The sequence below is a fragment of the Homalodisca vitripennis genome, chromosome 7 (assembly GCF_021130785.1).
Source record: "Homalodisca vitripennis isolate AUS2020 chromosome 7, UT_GWSS_2.1, whole genome shotgun sequence".
Lineage (NCBI taxonomy): Eukaryota > Metazoa > Arthropoda > Insecta > Hemiptera > Cicadellidae > Homalodisca > Homalodisca vitripennis.
In genome coordinates, this window is record NC_060213.1 from 133,961,842 (window position 1) to 133,985,838 (window position 23,997).

Genomic DNA, 23,997 nt, shown 5'->3' on the forward strand with positions numbered 1-23,997 from the left:
ATGACATTCTTTGTCACTTCCAGCAGAGCTACCAAGTTTCTCTCATAGTGTTGTTTTTGCAGGACTATTTATTGGGTTTATCCTCACTCTAAGCAGCTACCTGTTCCTGGTCTGTCTGATGACATTCTTTGTCACTTCCAGCAGAGCTACCAAGTTTCTCTCATAGTGTTGTTTTTGCAGGACTATTTATTGGGTTTATCCTCACTCTAAGCAGCTACCTGTTCCTGGTCTGTCTGATGACATTCTTTGTCACTTCCAGCAGAGCTACCAAGTTTCTCTCATAGTGTTGTTTTTGCAGGACTATTTATTGGGTTTATCCTCACTCTAAGCAGCTACCTGTTCCTGGTCTGTCTGTCTGATGACATTCTTTGTCACTTCCAGCAGAGCTACCAAGTTTCTCTCATAGTGTTGTTTTTGCAGGACTATTTATTGGGTTTATCCTCACCTCTAAGCAGCTACCTGTTCCTGGTCTGTCTGATGACATTCTTTGTCACTTCCAGCAGAGCTACCAAGTTTCTCTCATAGTGTTGTTTTTGCAGGACTATTTATTGGGTTTATCCTCACCCTAAGCAGCTACCTGTTCCTGGTCTGTCTGATGACATTCTTTGTCACTTCCAGCAGAGCTACCAAGTTTCTCTCATAGTGTTGTTTTTGCAGGACTATTTATTGGGTTTATCCTCACTCTAAGCAGCTACCTGTTCCTGGTCTGTCTGATGACATTCTTTGTCACTTCCAGCAGAGCTACCAAGTTTCTCTCATAGTGTTGTTTTTGCAGGACTATTTATTGGGTTTATCCTCACTCTAAGCAGCTACCTGTTCCTGGTCTGTCTGATGACATTCTTTGTCACTTCCAGCAGAGCTACCAAGTTTCTCTCATAGTGTTGTTTTTGCAGGACTATTTATTGGGTTTATCCTCACTCTAAGCAGCTACCTGTTCCTGGTCTGTCTGATGACATTCTTTGTCACTTCCAGCAGAGCTACCAAGTTTCTCTCATAGTGTTGTTTTTGCAGGACTATTTATTGGGTTTATCCTCACCCTAAGCAGCTACCTGTTCCTGGTCTGTCTGATGACATTCTTTGTCACTTCCAGCAGAGCTACCAAGTTTCTCTCATAGTGTTGTTGTTTTTGCAGGACTATTTATTGGGTTTATCCTCACTCTAAGCAGCTACCTGTTCCTGGTCTGTCTGATGACATTCTTTGTCACTTCCAGCAGAGCTACCAAGTTTCTCTCATAGTGTTGTTTTTGCAGGACTATTTATTGGGTTTATCCTCACTCTAAGCAGCTACCTGTTCCTGGTCTGTCTGATGACATTCTTTGTCACTTCCAGCAGAGCTACCAAGTTTCTCTCATAGTGTTGTTTTTGCAGGACTATTTATTGGGTTTATCCTCACTCTAAGCAGCTACCTGTTCCTGGTCTGTCTGATGACATTCTTTGTCACTTCCAGCAGAGCTACCAAGTTTCTCTCATAGTGTTGTTTTTGCAGGACTATTTATTGGGTTTATCCTCACTCTAAGCAGCTACCTGTTCCTGGTCTGTCTGATGACATTCTTTGTCACTTCCAGCAGAGCTACCAAGTTTCTCTCATAGTGTTGTTTTTTGCAGGACTATTTATTGGGTTTATCCTCACTCTAAGCAGCTACCTGTTCCTGGTCTGTCTGATGACATTCTTTGTCACTTCCAGCAGAGCTACCAAGTTTCTCTCATAGTGTTGTTTTTGCAGGACTATTTATTGGGTTTATCCTCACTCTAAGCAGCTACCTGTTCCTGGTCTGTCTGATGACATTCTTTGTCACTTCCAGCAGAGCTACCAAGTTTCTCTCATAGTGTTGTTTTTGCAGGACTATTTATTGGGTTTATCCTCACTCTAAGCAGCTACCTGTTCCTGGTCTGTCTGATGACATTCTTTGTCACTTCCAGCAGAGCTACCAAGTTTCTCTCATAGTGTTGTTTTTGCAGGACTATTTATTGGGTTTATCCTCACCCTAAGCAGCTACCTGTTCCTGGTCTGTCTGATGACATTCTTTGTCACTTCCAGCAGAGCTACCAAGTTTCTCTCATAGTGTTGTTTTTGCAGGACTATTTATTGGGTTTATCCTCACCCTAAGCAGCTACCTGTTCCTGGTCTGTCTGATGACATTCTTTGTCACTTCCAGCAGAGCTACCAAGTTTCTCTCATAGTGTTGTTTTTGCAGGACTATTTATTGGGTTTATCCTCACTCTAAGCAGCTACCTGTTTCCTGGTCTGTCTGATGACATTCTTTGTCACTTCCAGCAGAGCTACCAAGTTTCTCTCATAGTGTTGTTTTTGCAGGACTATTTATTGGGTTTATCCTCACTCTAAGCAGCTACCTGTTCCTGGTCTGTCTGATGACATTCTTTGTCACTTCCAGCAGAGCTACCAAGTTTCTCTCATAGTGTTGTTTTTGCAGGACTATTTATTGGGTTTATCCTCACTCTAAGCAGCTACCTGTTCCTGGTCTGTCTGATGACATTCTTTGTCACTTCCAGCAGAGCTACCAAGTTTCTCTCATAGTGTTGTTTTTGCAGGACTATTTATTGGGTTTATCCTCACTCTAAGCAGCTACCTGTTCCTGGTCTGTCTGATGACATTCTTTGTCACTTCCAGCAGAGCTACCAAGTTTCTCTCATAGTGTTGTTTTTGCAGGACTATTTATTGGGTTTATCCTCACTCTAAGCAGCTACCTGTTCCTGGTCTGTCTGATGACATTCTTTGTCACTTCCAGCAGAGCTACCAAGTTTCTCTCATAGTGTTGTTTTTGCAGGACTATTTATTGGGTTTATCCTCACTCTAAGCAGCTACCTGTTCCTGGTCTGTCTGATGACATTCTTTGTCACTTCCAGCAGAGCTACCAAGTTTCTCTCATAGTGTTGTTTTTGCAGGACTATTTATTTGGGTTTATCCTCACCCTAAGCAGCTACCTGTTCCTGGTCTGTCTGATGACATTCTTTGTCACTTCCAGCAGAGCTACCAAGTTTCTCTCATAGTGTTGTTGTTTGCAGGACTATTTATTGGGTTTATCCTCACCCTAAGCAGCTACCTGTTCCTGGTCTGTCTGATGACATTCTTTGTCACTTCCAGCAGAGCTACCAAGTTTCTCTCATAGTGTTGTTTTTGCAGGACTATTTATTGGGTTTATCCTCACTCTAAGCAGCTACCTGTTCCTGGTCTGTCTGATGACATTCTTTGTCACTTCCAGCAGAGCTACCAAGTTTCTCTCATAGTGTTGTTTTTGCAGGACTATTTATTGGGTTTATCCTCACAGCAGCTACCTGTTCTGGTCTGTCTGATGACATTCTTTGTCACTTCCAGCAGAGCTACCAAGTTTCTCTCATAGTGTTGTTTTTGCAGGACTATTTATTGGGTTTATCCTCACTCTAAGCAGCTACCTGTTCCTGGTCTGTCTGATGACATTCTTTGTCACTTCCAGCAGAGCTACCAAGTTTCTCTCATAGTGTTGTTTTTGCAGGACTATTTATTGGGTTTATCCTCACTCTAAGCAGCTACCTGTTCCTGGTCTGTCTGATGACATTCTTTGTCACTTCCAGCAGAGCTACCAAGTTTCTCTCATAGTGTTGTTTTTGCAGGACTATTTATTGGGTTTATCCTCACTCTAAGCAGCTACCTGTTCCTGGTCTGTCTGATGACATTCTTTGTCACTTCCAGCAGAGCTACCAAGTTTCTCTCATAGTGTTGTTTTTGCAGGACTATTTATTGGGTTTATCCTCACTCTAAGCAGCTACCTGTTCCTGGTCTGTCTGATGACATTCTTTGTCACTTCCAGCAGAGCTACCAAGTTTCTCTCATAGTGTTGTTTTTGCAGGACTATTTATTGGGTTTATCCTCACTCTAAGCAGCTACCTGTTCCTGGTCTGTCTGATGACATTCTTTGTCACTTCCAGCAGAGCTACCAAGTTTCTCTCATAGTGTTGTTTTTGCAGGACTATTTATTGGGTTTATCCTCACTCTAAGCAGCTACCTGTTCCTGGTCTGTCTGATGACATTCTTTGTCACTTCCAGCAGAGCTACCAAGTTTCTCTCATAGTGTTGTTTTTGCAGGACTATTTATTGGGTTTATCCTCACCCTAAGCAGCTACCTGTTCCTGGTCTGTCTGATGACATTCTTTGTCACTTCCAGCAGAGCTACCAAGTTTCTCTCATAGTGTTGTTTTTGCAGGACTATTTATTGGGTTTATCCTCACTCTAAGCAGCTACCTGTTCCTGGTCTGTCTGATGACATTCTTTGTCACTTCCAGCAGAGCTACCAAGTTTCTCTCATAGTGTTGTTTTTGCAGGACTATTTATTGGGTTTATCCTCACTCTAAGCAGCTACCTGTTCCTGGTCTGTCTGATGACATTCTTTGTCACTTCCAGCAGAGCTACCAAGTTTCTCTCATAGTGTTGTTTTTGCAGGACTATTTATTGGGTTTATCCTCACTCTAAGCAGCTACCTGTTCCTGGTCTGTCTGATGACATTCTTTGTCACTTCCAGCAGAGCTACCAAGTTTCTCTCATAGTGTTGTTTTTGCAGGACTATTTATTGGGTTTATCCTCACTCTAAGCAGCTACCTGTTCCTGGTCTGTCTGATGACATTCTTTGTCACTTCCAGCAGAGCTACCAAGTTTCTCTCATAGTGTTGTTTTTGCAGGACTATTTATTGGGTTTATCCTCACTCTAAGCAGCTACCTGTTCCTGGTCTGTCTGATGACATTCTTTGTCACTTCCAGCAGAGCTACCAAGTTTCTCTCATAGTGTTGTTTTTGCAGGACTATTTATTGGGTTTATCCTCACTCTAAGCAGCTACCTGTTCCTGGTCTGTCTGATGACATTCTTTGTCACTTCCAGCAGAGCTACCAAGTTTCTCTCATAGTGTTGTTTTTGCAGGACTATTTATTGGGTTTATCCTCACTCTAAGCAGCTACCTGTTCCTGGTCTGTCTGATGACATTCTTTGTCACTTCCAGCAGAGCTACCAAGTTTCTCTCATAGTGTTGTTTTTGCAGGACTATTTATTGGGTTTATCCTCACTCTAAGCAGCTACCTGTTCCTGGTCTGTCTGATGACATTCTTTGTCACTTCCAGCAGAGCTACCAAGTTTCTCTCATAGTGTTGTTTTTGCAGGACTATTTATTGGGTTTATCCTCACTCTAAGCAGCTACCTGTTCCTGGTCTGTCTGATGACATTCTTTGTCACTTCCAGCAGAGCTACCAAGTTTCTCTCATAGTGTTGTTTTTGCAGGACTATTTATTGGGTTTATCCTCACTCTTAAGCAGCTACCTGTTCCTGGTCTGTCTGATGACATTCTTTGTCACTTCCAGCAGAGCTACCAAGTTTCTCTCATAGTGTTGTTTTTGCAGGACTATTTATTGGGTTTATCCTCACTCTAAGCAGCTACCTGTTCCTGGTCTGTCTGATGACATTCTTTGTCACTTCTAGCAGAGCTACCAAGTTTCTCTCATAGTGTTGTTTTTGCAGGACTATTTATTGGGTTTATCCTCACTCTAAGCAGCTACCTGTTCCTGGTCTGTCTGATGACATTCTTTGTCACTTCCAGCAGAGCTACCAAGTTTCTCTCATAGTGTTGTTTTTGCAGGACTATTTATTGGGTTTATCCTCACTCTAAGCAGCTACCTGTTCCTGGTCTGTCTGATGACATTCTTTGTCACTTCCAGCAGAGCTACCAAGTTTCTCTCATAGTGTTGTTTTTGCAGGACTATTTATTGGGTTTATCCTCACTCTAAGCAGCTACCTGTTCCTGGTCTGTCTGATGACATTCTTTGTCACTTCCAGCAGAGCTACCAAGTTTCTCTCATAGTGTTGTTTTTGCAGGACTATTTATTGGGTTTATCCTCACCCTAAGCAGCTACCTGTTCCTGGTCTGTCTGATGACATTCTTTGTCACTTCCAGCAGAGCTACCAAGTTTCTCTCATAGTGTTGTTTTTGCAGGACTATTTATTGGGTTTATCCTCACTCTAAGCAGCTACCTGTTCCTGGTCTGTCTGATGACATTCTTTGTCACTTCCAGCAGAGCTACCAAGTTTCTCTCATAGTGTTGTTTTTGCAGGACTATTTATTGGGTTTATCCTCACTCTAAGCAGCTACCTGTTCCTGGTCTGTCTGTCTGATGACATTCTTTGTCACTTCCAGCAGAGCTACCAAGTTTCTCTCATAGTGTTGTTTTTGCAGGACTATTTATTGGGTTTATCCTCACTCTAAGCAGCTACCTGTTCCTGGTCTGTCTGATGACATTCTTTGTCACTTCCAGCAGAGCTACCAAGTTTCTCTCATAGTGTTGTTTTTGCAGGACTATTTATTGGGTTTATCCTCACTCTAAGCAGCTACCTGTTCCTGGTCTGTCTGATGACATTCTTTGTCACTTCCAGCAGAGCTACCAAGTTTCTCTCATAGTGTTGTTTTTGCAGGACTATTTATTGGGTTTATCCTCACTCTAAGCAGCTACCTGTTCCTGGTCTGTCTGATGACATTCTTTGTCACTTCCAGCAGAGCTACCAAGTTTCTCTCATAGTGTTGTTTTTGCAGGACTATTTATTGGGTTTATCCTCACTCTAAGCAGCTACCTGTTCCTGGTCTGTCTGATGACATTCTTTGTCACTTCCAGCAGAGCTACCAAGTTTCTCTCATAGTGTTGTTTTTGCAGGACTATTTATTGGGTTTATCCTCACTCTAAGCAGCTACCTGTTCCTGGTCTGTCTGATGACATTCTTTGTCACTTCCAGCAGAGCTACCAAGTTTCTCTCATAGTGTTGTTTTTTGCAGGACTATTTATTGGGTTTATCCTCACCCTAAGCAGCTACCTGTTCCTGGTCTGTCTGATGACATTCTTTGTCACTTCCAGCAGAGCTACCAAGTTTCTCTCATAGTGTTGTTTTTGCAGGACTATTTATTGGGTTTATCCTCACCCTAAGCAGCTACCTGTTCCTGGTCTGTCTGATGACATTCTTTGTCACTTCCAGCAGAGCTACCAAGTTTCTCTCATAGTGTTGTTTTTGCAGGACTATTTATTGGGTTTATCCTCACTCTAAGCAGCTACCTGTTCCTGGTCTGTCTGATGACATTCTTTGTCACTTCCAGCAGAGCTACCAAGTTTCTCTCATAGTGTTGTTTTTGCAGGACTATTTATTGGGTTTATCCTCACCCTAAGCAGCTACCTGTTCCTGGTCTGTCTGATGACATTCTTTGTCACTTCCAGCAGAGCTACCAAGTTTCGCAGTAAACTGAAGAACAAATTTGAGGACGGATTTAAAGAAGGTTAATGTCTATTTATTTATTTACATAGATTAGGAATAAGATTTAAGATTCAAGGGTTTTATTGTCGTTAGGCAATCCATAGAAATGCAATTGACAAAGTCATAGCTAATTATTTACAATGATAATAGCATATAAACCTTAAAAAATACATATTAGGCACATATTTTTCATGTAAGTCAATTGAATAAATATGACAGTCAATAAATAAACTAAACTATGTACATAAATTATTTACTAAAGTTAATGTAAGGTTTAAAAGTTGAATCTACACACAGTTAAAAATATCATAAATAAATGAATAAATAATTTAAAATCTTAGGCTACTAATATCACAGTTCAAAAAATCATTCACTGAAAAAAAAAACATTTTGTTTAAACCACCTTTCTGTTATTGTTTTAAAACTTTGCAGGGGTACAGTCCATGCCTTTTCAGGTAATTTGTTAAAAAATTTAAGTTTCATTTTAATGTGACTTCTATTGGTTTTCTCTAATTTTATTTGAGGCAATTCTAAAAAATAATTTGATCTAGTTGGATATCTATTTACTTCCTGCCGTACTTTAAACAACTCAAGACTCTTTTTAACACTAAATTAAACAGCAATATATATATATACAATATATATATTATATATATATATTATATATATATACAGCGACGTAACCCTAGGTTTTTTCAGCACCCTGGCAAACACCTTATTTTGGCGCCCCTCCCCCCCCCATCCAATTGAAACTGAAAACTAATTTTCCTTATAAACTCCTCTTAAAAAGTGTGGTGTGTCCATCGGTACCAGGGTACGCGACATTAAAACATCTTGTATCTTGATCTTAAATACTCAACCTCAAGTTCAAAGTATATAGGCCTAAATAGTATTTGGTAATAAGTAGAATTCGTATTTTCAAAAACAAAAATAGATATATTTCAAAAAACACCATTTATACTAAAACACTTATGATAGTAAATTATGTAAAATATTGATTTAAAATAATAAAGTTCTTAAATTTAACTTTCCTCGGGCTTTTCTTGCAGCATATGTACTGACAATCTCACTGAACATAGTTTTGAGCTACCTGTGCACAAGAAATAATCCCTAGGTTCGGGGGGGGGGGGGGGGGGGGGGGGTGGGTGTCACCTCCTGTTGCCCTGTCAAATTCCGTAAATAATTTTTTATTATTTTTAAGTTTACTAAAACTCTTCATTCGAAGCCACTGAAACCGAATGTCAAAAACCTTAAGGCAGTCATTATTTTGGTTATACATCCTCCATTTTTGTTCACAACACAAAAATTCAAAGATCAATCAATTGGCTGTTTGATATTTGTACGAAATCCAAACCCATGGTATTTGAAACTTTCCACTTCATTGCCAATTCGTCTTGTCCAAGTCTTCTTTATTTTGAGCTAATTCATTTCTTTAGCCTTTAAGTCACCCCACTCCATTTTCCAGAAAGCTAGCGCCGTGAAAAACCAACAAAATGAGGGAGGTGTTGAATAATAGAATCTTTCCTATTCACAAAGAAGCGATCGACGATTCCCTAATAGCTCTGCTGTTGAAATTTTTCTTCTCTTCTGAGAATTCAGTGCTTCATCTTCGCATTCCTCATCAAACATGCGCTTTTTCGGCTCGTTCCGAACTACTTTGAAATGAGGATCAGCCAAGATTTGTTGCCAATTTCTTTGGCTCTTTCATTGCAGAGTTTTAATAGTTTGCCCTTTCCGAGTCTAGTAGCAGAGATCAATCGACTGATGTGTTTTGGCCATCTATGTATGGTGATATTCTCCACTTGTAGGAGCTTGTTTCACTATGTCAATGCGGGTCAATTGCTTTTAACCAAAAACAGAGAGAAACTATAAAACCAAAACTGCTTAGACATTGTTCAAAAGATTAGCTGCTTCAGTGTTTGTTTCATCTGAGGTAGTTAGGCTGGTTCTGAGGTCATTTAAAGCATTTATTAATTTACCTAAGCTTGTATATAACTTTACAGCTTCCCTCTTAGTCGATCCATTCTGGTGTTACTTTTGTATTTAGAGATCAGGACATGTAGTAATAAAAACTCCCATCATTGGTCGAGAAGCAAAAAAAATTGTACAACATTAAAAGTTTTCCATAAGTATGACTGTACCTCCCCTGACATACTAGCACATTGCACCTACAAATTTAAGGAATAAGCCGCGCAAGCACAAAAAACCAGTTGTTTTCCGGCAAGAATCCTAGAATGGACGCCTGTTGTATTTGCCCAGCCATATTACGAACCATTGTCATAGAAGCACTGGCCCCGCATTCTCTTCAAATCTAAGCCATCTTTTTTATTTTCTCTGAAATTTCTTGCGAAAGACCAAATCCAGTTTTTTCACCAACTTTTTCAAAATCAAATAAAAACTCCCCACTACCTCCGACCCGTTCGGATGATTTTCACATAACGAAGACTTGAGAACATTTGCTCCAAATACTTACTCTGATAACAGTCAAACATAATTAAAAGTATTTTGAAGCCTTGATGTCACAAAATATGTTTTCTCTGACTTTTCCTTCCTGCAATAATGTCTAAAAATTCATTCGATGAGCGGCGAAAAGTAACTGAACTTGGCCTTTTTTATGGCGAAGAAGGTGCTCTTCAGAGGTGCATGGTTAAGAAACTAGTTTCAATAGGTCTCAAAAACCTAACCGCATCTAGGTCACTGAAAGTCCAGGTTTTTCATTGACCTCGTAATGGCTCCATCATATGCTATGTAAGATTGACATCAATGATACCATACAAAACACCCTTTCCAGTGTGCCTCTTCATTTCCAAATCATGTCCTTGTATTGTTCTTTTTCCAATAGCAGAACGTTTAACTTAAACTAGATTCTATATTATTTATTCCAAGCACAAAAAGCACACTGTAGTGATTAAGGAGTTCTCATGCTCAGGATTCCGTTCAACTCAATTTCTTCCACTGATGAACCCTTCATCTTGCTATAGCAAAATCTTATGGGGATGGTATGTTCATGTCGAAAAAAGTTTTCAGGATACAATACAAGATTGGTTTTGATTTGGCTATAACTGCCTTTCTGTACTTTTTAACCATTAGCAATATTTTTTGTAAACGCACTCGTGTTTAGTCACCTTCCCCGCCCATCTCTAAATATTGTTTAAGATCATTCTATTTTCCCTTCATATTCAATAATCTCGATACAGAAAACATCTTGTCCTGCATCCGAAATGATCAAGGCCCATTTCCCCGATCTTTTTAGAATCAAGAGATTTAGAACTCCACATGGTTGGATCATTTTCAACCTCTAGAAGTACCATTATATTATACTTTTCTCCGTTATACACTCACTTCTCAACCTCGACTCATCACTGGGTGACCTTGGACACTGGAAAGTTCTTCCAGCTGAAGAGTTTCCCGACCAATGATTAGCATATTAAAAACACGACTTGGACTGTTCAGCTGATGGACCTCCTATCTTCAAAAGTCGTACTTGTACTAACACCTGATTTCATCTGAAAAAATATAAAATTCGAGTTACCTTCTTCGATAAAATAATATTCTTGGTATATTTTGTCAATTTGTGGTAGAACTTAGCTGTTTAAATTGTTGCCGTATTATCTAAAAGCATAGTTTAACGCTAAAATAAACAATACTGCACCAAGCAGCCCTACTATACTATTTTTTTTTTAAATAAATTATACCGTTCTTATTCTGGTTAAAGCGAAATGTTCTCTTCAATGTGAACGATGACTAGATTTGCTGCTTGTAGCGTTTCTAAGAAATAGCTTATAGAAGATAAAGCTTAAACCCTGTGTTTCAATATATATTTTTAAACACAGAGTCAAGCAATCTAAAAAAACAAAAACCGCTACAGTTACAGCAAATTAATTATGATAATATTTTTAAGCGTTTCAATAAGTTAATCATTAATCTTATTAGTTTATTAAATACAAGAGTAACAAAGTCCGTATATCTATCTTACCTAACCTTTACTTTTTTTTCATTTAGCCATTATGAAAGAAAAACGAGGATTGATGTGCTTCTTTTTTTTTTCTCTCTTAGCGCTGTTGCGATTTTCCGCACCAGACAGTTTTTCGACAGACAATATTCACAAACACAAAAATAATATTGCTAGTAACACTCAAAGAAACAGCTCCGCAACACCACTTAACGTGAACCGAACCACTGATGATGGTATAAATAAGTAGAATATGAACTATTGTCAACAATAGTAGGCACAACTGAACAACAATACGCATTATCTGTTTAGTCAAGGTCAGGCCAGCGGCATCGATTGTTTTGTCTGTGGCAATGTGGCATGTGTGGTGCTAAGGGATGGGTGAGCTGCGGGTGGGAGCCGAGGGGAAGAAGTGCTTCTACCCGCGCCGTCCTAGTGCGTCTTCTTCCACAATACCACAGTTCCCCATAATCGTTCTGTACAAGTTCATCAGAACCGTAGAACATGATTCGTAAATAGTCAGAATAGCATTCTATCATTTCACTTTGCATTTTCTTAGAACTTAAATCAAATAAAAATAATAATAATAATGATTTTTCTTTTGCAAATCACACCTCGCATTAAAAAATATTTCAACAATTTTTTATTAGAAAAAGCTGTGCCGGTTTTGGCGCCCCCCCAACAACTGCGCCAGGGCACATGCCCCGCGTGGCCCCCCCCTATTTACGTCGCTGTATATATATATATATTATAAAGGGTCATTACTTCTAGTTCTTTTAAAATTTCTACACACGACGCCCTAGGTTCAACATTTTTTATTATCCTAAGGGTTTTTTTTGCCATACAAAAACTTTTTCGGAATTACAATAGTTACCCCATAGGATTATGCCATAATGCAAATGAGATTGAAAAAATGCATAGTAGGCTATAATTAGCATATTTCTTGATACACAGTTTTTTAACCTTCTCAAAAGATAGGTTACCCTTGCCAGTTTTTTACACAGTTCTTCAATGTGATAATTCATTTCTTAGTGAAAATGAATATATCGATAAAAGAATATAAACCGCAAAATGAATCAGGACTGTGATGTCATTTGGCTGAACAATTTTGCAATATTTTTGTGAATTAATATCTTACTAATGTTTTATTTTTAAATTTAAAATAAATGAGATAGACCTCCAACGGCTCCTGGACTGTAAAGTAATTTGAACGTACAATTCTGAAATATTTTTGCGCATTAATACCTTACTAATGTTTGAAATTTTTTTGGAAAAAGTGAGAGAAAGGCCAAAGAACACAAATTATAGTAAATACAAAATTACACTAAAATTTAAACATTAAGTTTAATACATATATTGCTTATATATATATATATATATATAATTCTGAAATATTTTTGCGCATTAATACCTTACTAATGTTTGAAATTTTTTGGGGAAAAAGTGAGAGAAAGGCCAAAGAACACAAATTATAGTAAATACAAAATTACACTAAAATTTAAACATTAAGTTTAATACATATATTGCTTATATATAAACTTTTTCGGAATTACAATAGTTACCCCATAGGATTATGCCATAATGCAAATGAGATTGAAAAAATGCATAGTAGGCTATAATTAGCATATTTCTTGATACACAGTTTTTTAACCTTCTCAAAAGATAGGTTACCCTTGCCAGTTTTTTACACAGTTCTTCAATGTGATAATTCCAGCTTAACCTACTATCTAGATACATTCCCAAAAGCTTTACAGGCTTAATGTCTTTATATATTGTAATATAATATATATTGTAATAATGTCTTTATATATATTGTATATAAAGTATTGTATAGTATTGTATACAATATAATATATATTGTAATAATGTCTTTATATATATTGTATATAAGGGTAAGGCTAAGTTATCAATGACTTACTGGACTCACTACCTGAGCTGGTGATGTGTTCTATAATCTCTTTGAGAAAATAGTCTAATAGTCTATAGTCTAGCCCTGTTGAGAAAGTTGATATGGTCAGTATTGAGAAAATCGGAGTTTGTAACCATTTGGTTGAAAACCAAGTAACATGTATAAAATCCATTTGGCTGGTTAGTGACAGTTAAATAATCATTAATCTCACTTACTCTTTGGTAAAAAATTATAGATAACAACACTTTTTTTAACGTTAACCACAAACTATGGCTGTGGTGGAATCCTTATTACATAAATCTAATTTACACTTAGCTACGTGTTTTAAGCGTGTTGAAAATAATTCTCAATGTCCAGTGAGCAAATTAAGAATTTTGAATAGATTAACTTTAGTTCCTGTGTCATTAAAACTGCACATGATTTATTCCTTGGTATTTTCAACTATACATTATGTATTTCCTGTGCTGGGAAACAGTTTAACTCAGGATATTTGTGATATTCTTTCACTGAGGAAAACTTATGCTCCAAGATTTGTTATATTTGAGAAAACTTGATCACATTTCTCACTATATAAAGTGGGTCAATTTCCTCTCAGTGATAAATCTCTAGGCTTCAGATAGGAGCTTTGAAAATCGCACCTAGTCCTATAAGGACCTTTGTGCTGCTTCCGGAGTTACTGGATATTCTGGATGATTGAGGTTGGGGGGTAGGGGCCGCCTCCTGTCGAAGATTCACGAGGAAAAGTTTAGGTCACTAATCTCAAGTCATGTCACCTCGGAAGAAGGAGATGCCAGCTCTGAACCAGCCTCTCCAGTCAAAGCAGGCAGGGGGTGGCACACCCTTGTAGAGGCTAATAAGAACCTCTGATACTTAGGGAACGAACCCCACAACTCTAACAGTCATCTCCCGCAGTAGACTAGACATATCGAATTACCCTTGCACATCAGAACCTCTACATTTGTAGTTAGTGATGTGCTACTCCTGAACATCCATAAGGTTGCCCAGATTTAAGTGACACGTGAGTTTTTGCTGTACCCAATGTGCGTTTAACTGGAAGATATAAACCAGCCAGAAGTGAACCCTCCTCGGGGATGGCCAAGCAATTACCGTGAATGGTGTTCACTATTGTGAGATCATAATGGACTTCTTGTGGCCCGAGATTGAGGATATGGACCTAGATGATATTTGATTCCAACAGGATGGTTTCACGTGCCCCACAACCAATGAAACAATGGCTCTTTTGTGTAAGAAATTCAATGGCTGTGTTATCTCATGTTGTGGCTATGTTAATTGGCTGTCATGATCATGTGCTTTGACCCTGTTGGACCTTTTTTTGGGGATATTTAAAAGAAAAAGTGTACATCAATAACCCAAGCACAATTTAAGATCTAAAGGATGAGACAATTCAGAATTCAGCACATTAAGACATTGAACTTCAATTGTCAGAGTTATTGAACCTCAATTATGTCTCACAGTCACTAAAAATATCGGATAGAGGCGAGCATTTGGCCGATATTTTGTTTCACGCATAATTTTTCATACATCTTTCTATCAAAATAAAAAATATTAGGATAATTCTTTGAAAACTTTTTGTTTTATTTACAGTTAACATGGTGCGTTTTGATTGGACCACCCTTTAGATATAAAATAATGTCCATAACAAAATGTTTAGAAAATGTTTGTTATATCCGTTCAAAAACACCATATTTCATTTTGTTTAAGGCGTAAGTAACCTAGTCGTGAATTTTTTAGGTACATTTGTATAAAAAAATCAACCTATTGCAATCGTCCACATGGCAGCAATTACAAAAAAAGTCTGCATAAATTCACCGAACATGACTCTCAAAGTTCAAAACCAACTCCTCTTAAAAGTTTGTGTATTATAACCGACCCCTGTTCTATGTTATAAAAACATAGCAAGAAAAGTGTCAATGTACGAAACATAATAATATTTTATACAAAAAATTAACAAACATGTTGTTTTAAAACCCATAGATTTACATCTAAAATATTACAAACTTGATATATTTATCTTATTATAGTTATATAAGATTTCTAAGAATTCCACACTAACAAATTACAAGCGTAAAAAGAAATTTAATGATAAAACATGTTGATTGTATATTTAATTACTTATAACAGTTCTAAATTCTAATGATTTACTTGACATTGTTAACAATATTTATAAAGTTTGTTTTAACAGCAATGTTGGAACAATATCACCAAGTTATTTCTTAGTTTTGAAGCATAACAACATTTGTAGAATTAGGATTCATTTTAATATTTATTTACTTTGGAAGAATAAGAATAAAATTAATAATTATCCACCACAACAATAATTTTGTGAAACATTCTAACAGATAAGAGATGATATGCATTGCAAAAATATTCTCATTAATACTTCTTTGCATATGTTTATTTAAAATTACATTTTTAAATCTTTGTAGTATAAAAAATAGTAAAAAGAACACATATTATATATAAAAATAAAATGTATTCACTAATCTTAACAACACAGTTGGTTCCAGGAGGACAACGCAACTGGGTACAGGTGTTGTGTAACAGTGGCATGGCTCTACAGTTGGCATTCCTGTACATCCTAGACTCAGGCTGCGGAGAGAGGCCAATAGACTTCCATGACGATTACCGTGGGTCTTGGCTTGCCCTTGGAATTGTCGGTAAGTCACTACTTCTACTTCCGTTCCACTTGTAGGTGTTGTGTAACAGTGGCATGGCTCTACAGTTGGCATTCCTGTACATCCTAGACTCAGGCTGCGGAGAGAGGCCCATAGACTTCCATGACGATTACCGTGGGTCCTGGCTTGCCCTTGGAATTGTCGGTAAGGCACTACTTCTACTTCCGTTCCACTTGTAGGTGTTGTGTAACAGTGGTATGGCTCTACAGTTGGCATTCCTGTACATCCTAGACTCAGGCTGCGGAGAGAGGCCAATAGACTTCCATGACGATTACCGTGGGTCCTGGCTTGCCCTTGGAATTGTCGGTAAGTCACTACTTCTACTTCCGTTCCACTTGTAGGTGTTGTGTAACAGTGGCAGATCCCAAGAGAGTTCACTTCTGGCTTGTTTATACCTTCCAGTTGAACCTACCACTGGGCACATAAAAAACCAATGTGTCACTTAAATCTGGGCAACCTTATGGATGTCCAGGAGCGGCACATCACTAACCGCAAATGACGATATACTGGGGTGCAAGGGTAATTCAATAGGTCTAGTCTACTGCGGGAGATGACTGTTGGAGTTGGTGGGGCTCCTGAAGTGTTAAGGGCTATTACTAGCCTAGACATAAGAGTGTGCCACCCCTGCCTTTGACTGGAGAGGCTGGTTCAGAGCTGGCTTCCCCTTCTTCCAAGGAGATTTGACTAAGATTAATGACCAAAATCATTCCTCATGGATATTGGCAGGACACATCAGTGTAACATTTGTCAGATCAGCCACATTTGGTTTAGACTCTTGTTCTAAAAGTCACTGTAATGATATCCTACGGTAATTAAATCTTATACTTATATACTACAATCGTGTTTTTTATGTAAAACCATACGTTTATAAATAGGAAAATGTTTCTAAATAAATAAATAGTTTGTTTTAAAAATGTTTAACTATTTTTTTGTGACGTCTGGTAAACAGGGGGCACTAATAAAAGGGTAAAAAAAAAAATAAATTTCTTAAAATAAGAAGCAACCTTTTCTGTTTGATTTGTTTACACCTTTTTGCTTTGTAGTGGTGTTCTTCCAAGAAAATAACAGTCAAACAGCAAAATTGATACTAAGATGAAAACTTATTCTTGAACAAGAAAGAACTTCCTTTGCACACAATAACTTAGTTTAGTCTTGTACTGATTCATTTTACTCACAATTCTTATTAGTAAATAAGACTAATTGAAATTGCACATCATGCATTGAAATAAAAGAACTTTTAACGGTAAGGTTTAATATATTTGTTATGTGTGACAGGAGTGTTGGCTTGCTGTAATGGTGACACGTGGGCATCTGAACTGGGCACCGTGGTGGGCAGCAGCAGCCCATTCCTTGTTACTACGGGCCGCCGGGTCCCCAGAGGTGGGTTGGAGATTGCGGCGGACTTAAATTTCATCTGCTAATTTAATTAATTTTCCATTGCATGAAGTCAGTAGTGATTGCACCCAAATAAGAATTTACTAGTCAAATAGCATCGGATGTACTAAATTGAGCAAAATTGTAACTTCTTATTGTTATGTTGAGTTTTTCTCATTTTTTAAAATTTTATTAAAAGGGACATATAATATTTAAGTATTTTTGTGTTAATGTAATTTGATCAGTTACACAGTAAGTAAATATGTAACATTTGATGTTGTTGGTGTTTTTATAATAAAAGAAGAAAGAACCTCAAATATAACTGAAAAGTTTGTTTAAATGTTGGATAATTTGAAAAAATAGTAGGATTTTAGACATTTCCATCATTATAACTTTTACAGCGTATAACAGTGGAAAATATCAAAAATTCGTACTATCTAATTATATAATGTTATAAAACAGCATGGGTAACTGCAAACTGAAAAAGCTGTGGAATAATCTTAGGATGATTTGTTGCTAGTTTTTTCTGCAATTTGTTGGAAAACACAAGAACAGATCAATAATTACACTTTTACACAGAACTATTATACTAATATACTATTATATACCAAGTCCTTTCTAATGAAATTTTATTTTATTATAGTAGACGTTTTTAAGGAAAATGATCCAAACCCGATTACAAATTTTTATGACCTCCCTGGAAATCAAACTCATGAGCTCTGAGTGTGAGATATAGTGTTCTTCTTCTAAGGGGCGGTCTATTACCATGCACTTATGCCTCAATGGCATTTTGCACACCCCAGAAGTATACCATGAGGCCAACCAGTATGATTTCAGGAGTTCTACAAACCACCGCAAACAACCTATCAGGTCCTCCTGGGGAAATTCACCACCCTTGTCAAAACTACCAAAGATGGTGTAGCGTTCTTTTGCTACTGCAGGACAGTCAAAGAGCAGTGTTCAGCACACATTCTACAAAAGCAGATCCTTCAGAAGAATGCTTACTCTGTGAAGATGTTTCCTCAAGTGACCATGTCCTGTAATCAGGCCCATAACCCGAGAAGACATCAATCGACTTAGAGAGAGAAGGTCAGATAACACCCTAGGGGAAGGCGGCTGTAGGATCATTCTGCTCATTGTCAGACCCGTATGCAGCCTCCACCTTCTCTCATGTTCAGCATGAGCTTACTTCGAGGATTCACACCTAGAAATACCACAGAACGGTGGGGGTTCCGTCATGTTAGACGCTGCTCAAGTTGACCAGCTTTCGTTCCCAGAGATTCCCTCATTACCAGGAACCTAACCAACTGTCGTATTGATGATTCTGCTAAGGGAAGAAACAACTTGATTGCAATCCCAGACAAGTTTGGAGTTGAACACACAAGAGTTCAATGTCTTTAATGCTGCCTTGCTATCTGTGAAAATGCTAATCGTCTTATTTCTTTGTCTTCTGCAAAGATTCTCACGAGCACATTCCATTATGGCTGCAATTTCTGTCTAAAAGACTGTGGGATAAGGAGCCATATGGACCACCAGCTCCCTACATGGTCTCACTCCCACAATTTGAGTGCCTGTGCCACTTTTTGTTTTAGAACCATCCATAAACCATTCAAGCTCCACTGGTGGAAGGACAATAGGTTAGGTGGAAGCTAGTTTTTTCTACTATCTGTTGGGAACACGAGAATAGATCAAAAGTATGCGAGAAATGTTTTATGATGCAATTTGCCTTGGATTTCTTGTAAAAGGAAGTCCTTTATGATGGCATTTGGAAATAGATCAAAACTCTTTTGCAAATTTTACTGACCTCTCTGAATCAAACTCATGAGCTCTAAGTATGAGAGATACAGTATTACTTCTAAGCTATGGTGAAGATAATTTGATCTACAGATTGCTCGTATTATGCTCATACTCATGGGTTACATCTGTTTGTGAAAAATTGAGAACTCATGGAAATCTAAATGATAGGCACCAATGGTGGGGTCTCACCTGCCGGGTTGCTGTTCAGTCTGTTCGGTGGCTTGGTGATTGGTGCAGCCTACTATTTGGCTGTATGGTACCTCGTGGATCCGGTGCAACTGGCGCGCAGTCCGGTGCAGTGGCCGATCATTCTGTGGGGTGCCTTTGCCGGTCTTGCTGGTAGCTTGGTGGACTCCTTCCTGGGTGCCACCGTACAGTTTTCAGGTATGTGACATGATAAGATAGTGTTTTTATTTACGAGGCAAAGTTAAAACAAATTTCTCTACCATTTAATCTTTTAAATGTTTTACATTTCAAATATCCTTTGTTTATTTAAATTATAACTCGTTTAATATGAATTATGTGGTCAATTCAATCTTAAGTGTATACTTTTCAAACAAAAATAAACTTATATACAATAATAAACCTTTTTAACACTTTTTGATGTATTTTTTATTTCGTACGATGTACATTTCAATTCTAAGAATTCATCATCAGGTACTGTTCAATGATGAGTTCATCAAACACTTTTCGAGGCTACATCTCTAATATGGATCAAGCACACCAAAAATAAATTTGTACTATACAGGGTGTCAATTAAGTCTGGAACCTCTTTTTTAATTTTTGAACCACAATAGAAAGAAATACCAAAGTTCACACGTGCTTACTGGTGATAGTAACGCACACATCTCCCTAATTACCGACCGGATAATCCCTTTGGGGGACGGTCCACAAGGAGTCAGACAAAATTCTTAAATAGCAGCATAGGTCAAGTTTGGTATCAAATTAAAGGTCTTACTTAGCAGAGTACAATGCCGCAAACCGGACTTAAAAAGGTGGATTCATTCAGTAGTTATAGCTATTTGAATTTTAAAACAATTGAATAATGTAAATTATTAAATATTACAAGTAAACACCAATTTTTAAATACCTATGATCAAAGTAAGTGTTCAAAATGTTCCCCTCCCATCATCTGACAATGTAGTAATCGAAGCCAGGAATCAATAATTATTACCAATAACACAACTACTGTTAGAATGTGAAAGTGGCAGATTGAGTCATACACAGCATCCACAGAAACTTAACGTTTGGGCAGGTATTATAGGAAATCAAATTATGGGCCCATTATTTATCAATGGTAATTTAAATGGTGACTCGTATCTAGCAATGCTCCAAAATGAGATAATTCCTGCACTACAAGCTGCTCTTGGTCGACAATTTCAAAGAATTTATTTCCAACAAGATGGCGCCCCACCACACTTTGCTCTCCTTGTTAGAGAATACTTGGATACAATATTCCTTCACAGATGGATTGGAAGACGTGGTGCAGTAGAGTGGCCTGCTCGTTCCCCTGATTTATCTCCGCTGGATTTTTTTCTTTGGGGATACCTCAAAGATAAAGTTTATCGTACTAAGCCTCGAGATTTGGCGCACCTAAGAAATCTCATAGTCCAAGAAGCTCAACATATTCCTCGTGACTACCTTCAAAATGCAGTGGATAGCTTTTAGAACCGCCTAGGACATTGCCAAACAATGGGAGCGGAACATTTTGAACACTTACTTTGATCACAGGTACTTAAAAATTGGTGTTTACTTGTAATACTTAATAATTTACATTGTTCAATTGTTTTAAAACTCAAATAGCTATAACTACTGAATGAATCCACCTTTTTAAGTCCGATTTGCGGCATTATACTCTGCTAAGTAAGACCTTTAATTTGATACCAAACTTGACCTATGCTGCTATTTAAGAATTTTGTCTGACTCCTTGTGGACCGTCAACCAAAGGGATTATCTGGTCGGTAATTGGGCAGATGTGTGCGTTACTATCACACCAGTAAGCACGTGTGAACTTTGGTATTTCTTTCTATTGTGGTTCAAAAATTAAAAAAGAGGTTCCAGACTTAATTGACACCCTGTATATAGTAAGTATGTGTATTTACGATTTTAACGTTAACCCTATGCACTCGAAAGCAGTATTTATAATTTGTCCTTGGAGCTCGTATGGCCAGCTCTACTGGCCAATAAACGTAGCAGATATTTTCTAATTTTGTTTTTGTTTTTAAGTAATTTTTAAGTAAAGCAGTAAATTTTAAACTAGCCTATAATTCTTCCCTAAACATTGACTGTGCAAATAAGACGAATGACGTGTAGTGGGACACTAAAGTGATAAAAGGGATAGAAACCTAGAAAATTTTGCTAGAAGACGTGTGCTAACTATTCTTGACTACACATAGGTGTGTATTTTTAAAATTTGTATTCCGTAAAAAAAAATGTAAAGACTGAGAAAAATGTAAAATAGTTCATGTCTGAGTATAAAATAACTGTAAAGGCCTACTTTATAACATTTTTCTTATATATCTTTGTTAACAATATACAGGTACGTATCAGAGTAAAATTTCACAAATGTATGTTTATCTTCGTATTAGAAAAATTCATTGAAAATAAATTTAAATTATTTTTTATTTAAACATTTTAAGTTACTATGCTAAGACACGGAGGATATTGAAAAATAATTCCGATCTGGGGAGGCAAACAAAAATGTGGCCGCCAAACTGTCAATGAAACAACGCAGCCATCTGTACTGGCCATACGAGTTGTGAGGACAAACTACAGCAAAACAATCGTGAGCTGTCTGCATCCTTGGTGTGGCCAGTGATGCTGACCTCTCTAGCGCAAAGGGTTAAATATTTGAAAGTATATTATATATATATATTTAACATTTCAAAATCACACAATAAGTACTGTTAACTGTAAACAACAGTCGACGCGGAATAAATTCCAAGTCGACTTCTTTTTAAAGAAATGTATTGCTTGAAACCTAGCTGGCTTTTGAAGAGGAGAAGACTCATCGGTATATGGATTTCGGAAAGGTTCTAAATGCTCTGAAAATGTTTTTCTTGTAATATCTACTATTACTTTGATTTTTGTAATTTTTCTGTACATAGTGTGTTATCGGAAAAATGCAAGACGAAAGATATATTGATATCGATCTCTAGACATGTACTCTGAAATAGGATTTTTATGCAATGAGTCATTAGATCAGTGCTGTCAGAATTAATATATAAAATATATCATATCAAATAATAATACAAAATTTAGTCTATATAGTCATCATAATCTGACTTATATTTGTAATGATGTCACGTGTTTGATGTCATATAAAAACATCATGCTGATAGCCCGGCATGTGGTCTTGAACTATTCCGACTAAGCATGTCTAAGAGAACATTGTAGACAAAACAAGGATCATATGTTGGTAAAGATTTTCATTCTAGTTGTTGTATTTTGTAGAATATCTTCAATATCCAATCGGCTTCTGTCAGCTATTGCAGTTACAAAGGCTTCAGTAAACAAAATGGTAATATTGCCCTACTTAGATATGTTTGAGGATTATTTAAATTTGTGAAATTGATTTTTCTGAATGAATTGTATGATATGGTGATATTTTATCTCAAAGCTATGATAAGTTGCCAAAATGATATTTCAGGTTTGGAAATCAACTGCTGATTAGACATTTTTTTTTTTTTTTTTTTTTTTCTGACAGTAATCAACAGTTTTAAGCATATACAAAAATTATTATATTAGATGTATTGTGAGTTTTATTAGAAGTATTTAATTGAAAGAAAATCATTAGTTCTGACCAAAATTAACTATTAAGGCATTATTACACCTATGTATTCGTAAATACTTACTAACTTTGTTAAACATGTTCCACCGTAGCGGTAACTACATTTGCTGATACATTCGCGTCAGAGGGTTAAAATGTTGTTAAAAATAAATTCCTCTAGTTTGGAAAATAAAATTCCGACTTTGCTTCAAAACTCTTCTTTTTTAGTCAAAGCATTTTTCTCCTAAAATCTAAACTGCTCCAATCATACTTTCATACCAGTTAAAAAAAAAACTTAGTTTCCATGTGAATAAAAAGGTATAGGGCTAGTATAAAAATCATTCAGGGAAAGTGAAATCTCCACATTCAGATTGGTATATGGGATATTTGATGTGTGTGAACAGGTCTTGACAAGCGCACACAGCGCATCGTAGAGGTGCCGGGGCCGGGTGTCAAGCACATCAGTGGCATCAGTATTTTGGACAACCACAGTGTCAATTTGCTGTCTAGCATCGTGATGGGACTTGTTACACCCATCCTGGCCAATTTGCTCTGGCCGTAGGCTGCAAAGCTTAAACAATGGTATGTATAATTTATTTGAGATATTCCGCACTTAAGCACACATGAATCAATATCATATTTAAAATTGAATGAAAATTTCACCTTTTTTCTATAAAAGGTGATTCAAACTCAAACGATTTTGATTTGGAATAGAGCTTTTTTTGACTTTCTAGAAAATAATACAAATAATTTTGTGATGTGTTTCAGGAACCATTCATGTTGCCATGTGACCTCCCACCTCAGCCTGTGAGCATTGTGATAGGTGTATTTGTGTATAATCATTTGTAAATATTTTTATGGACTATTGTCATTTTTGGAATAAAATGTACAAAACAGTTATTTTTTATTACCGTCTATTACTGAAAATTCATTGATGTATTATGTTCTTGTTAGTTGACTTATTTGATACTGTAGTAGAAATGTTACTGTCGTCATTTATTTGAAAAATGTGAAGTTTTAACTGAACAAAAATGGAAGGTGCCATCAATATTCATGCTATCATAACTTTAGTCTTGCTGTAACAACAAATTTTTTTGGGATCTTGGGTCATCTGGAACTTTTTATGACTGCTAATGGTTCATAGATTTAAAATAAAACATTCATACAATCTTTTAATAAATGTCCCTACAAGTTTCCTAAAGCTTTTGGCAAAATTAAGTTCATAACAC

General features: G+C 37.1%; 1 protein-coding gene across 4 annotated transcripts in view; it reads left to right on the forward strand.

Annotated features, from left to right (window-relative positions):
• Positions 1-23,675, forward strand: part of LOC124366349 (transmembrane protein 19) — a 35,635-nt gene extending 11,960 nt beyond the window's left edge. For 3 of the 4 annotated variants that reach the window (XM_046822838.1, XM_046822840.1, XM_046822841.1), the window contains exons 4-9: positions 7,156-7,293; positions 15,661-15,810; positions 17,104-17,208; positions 19,168-19,383; positions 23,173-23,350; positions 23,537-23,675. In XM_046822838.1, the coding sequence (XP_046678794.1) occupies positions 7,156-7,293; positions 15,661-15,810; positions 17,104-17,208; positions 19,168-19,383; positions 23,173-23,330 (767 nt within the window). In that variant the 3' untranslated portion in view covers positions 23,331-23,350; positions 23,537-23,675. Of the gene's footprint in view, positions 1-7,155; positions 7,294-15,660; positions 15,811-15,845; positions 15,973-17,103; positions 17,209-19,167; positions 19,384-23,172; positions 23,351-23,536 lie in introns of all 4 variants that reach the window. The other variant, XM_046822839.1, reaches the window with a different exon arrangement.
• Positions 23,676-23,997: the final 322 nt, after the last annotated feature.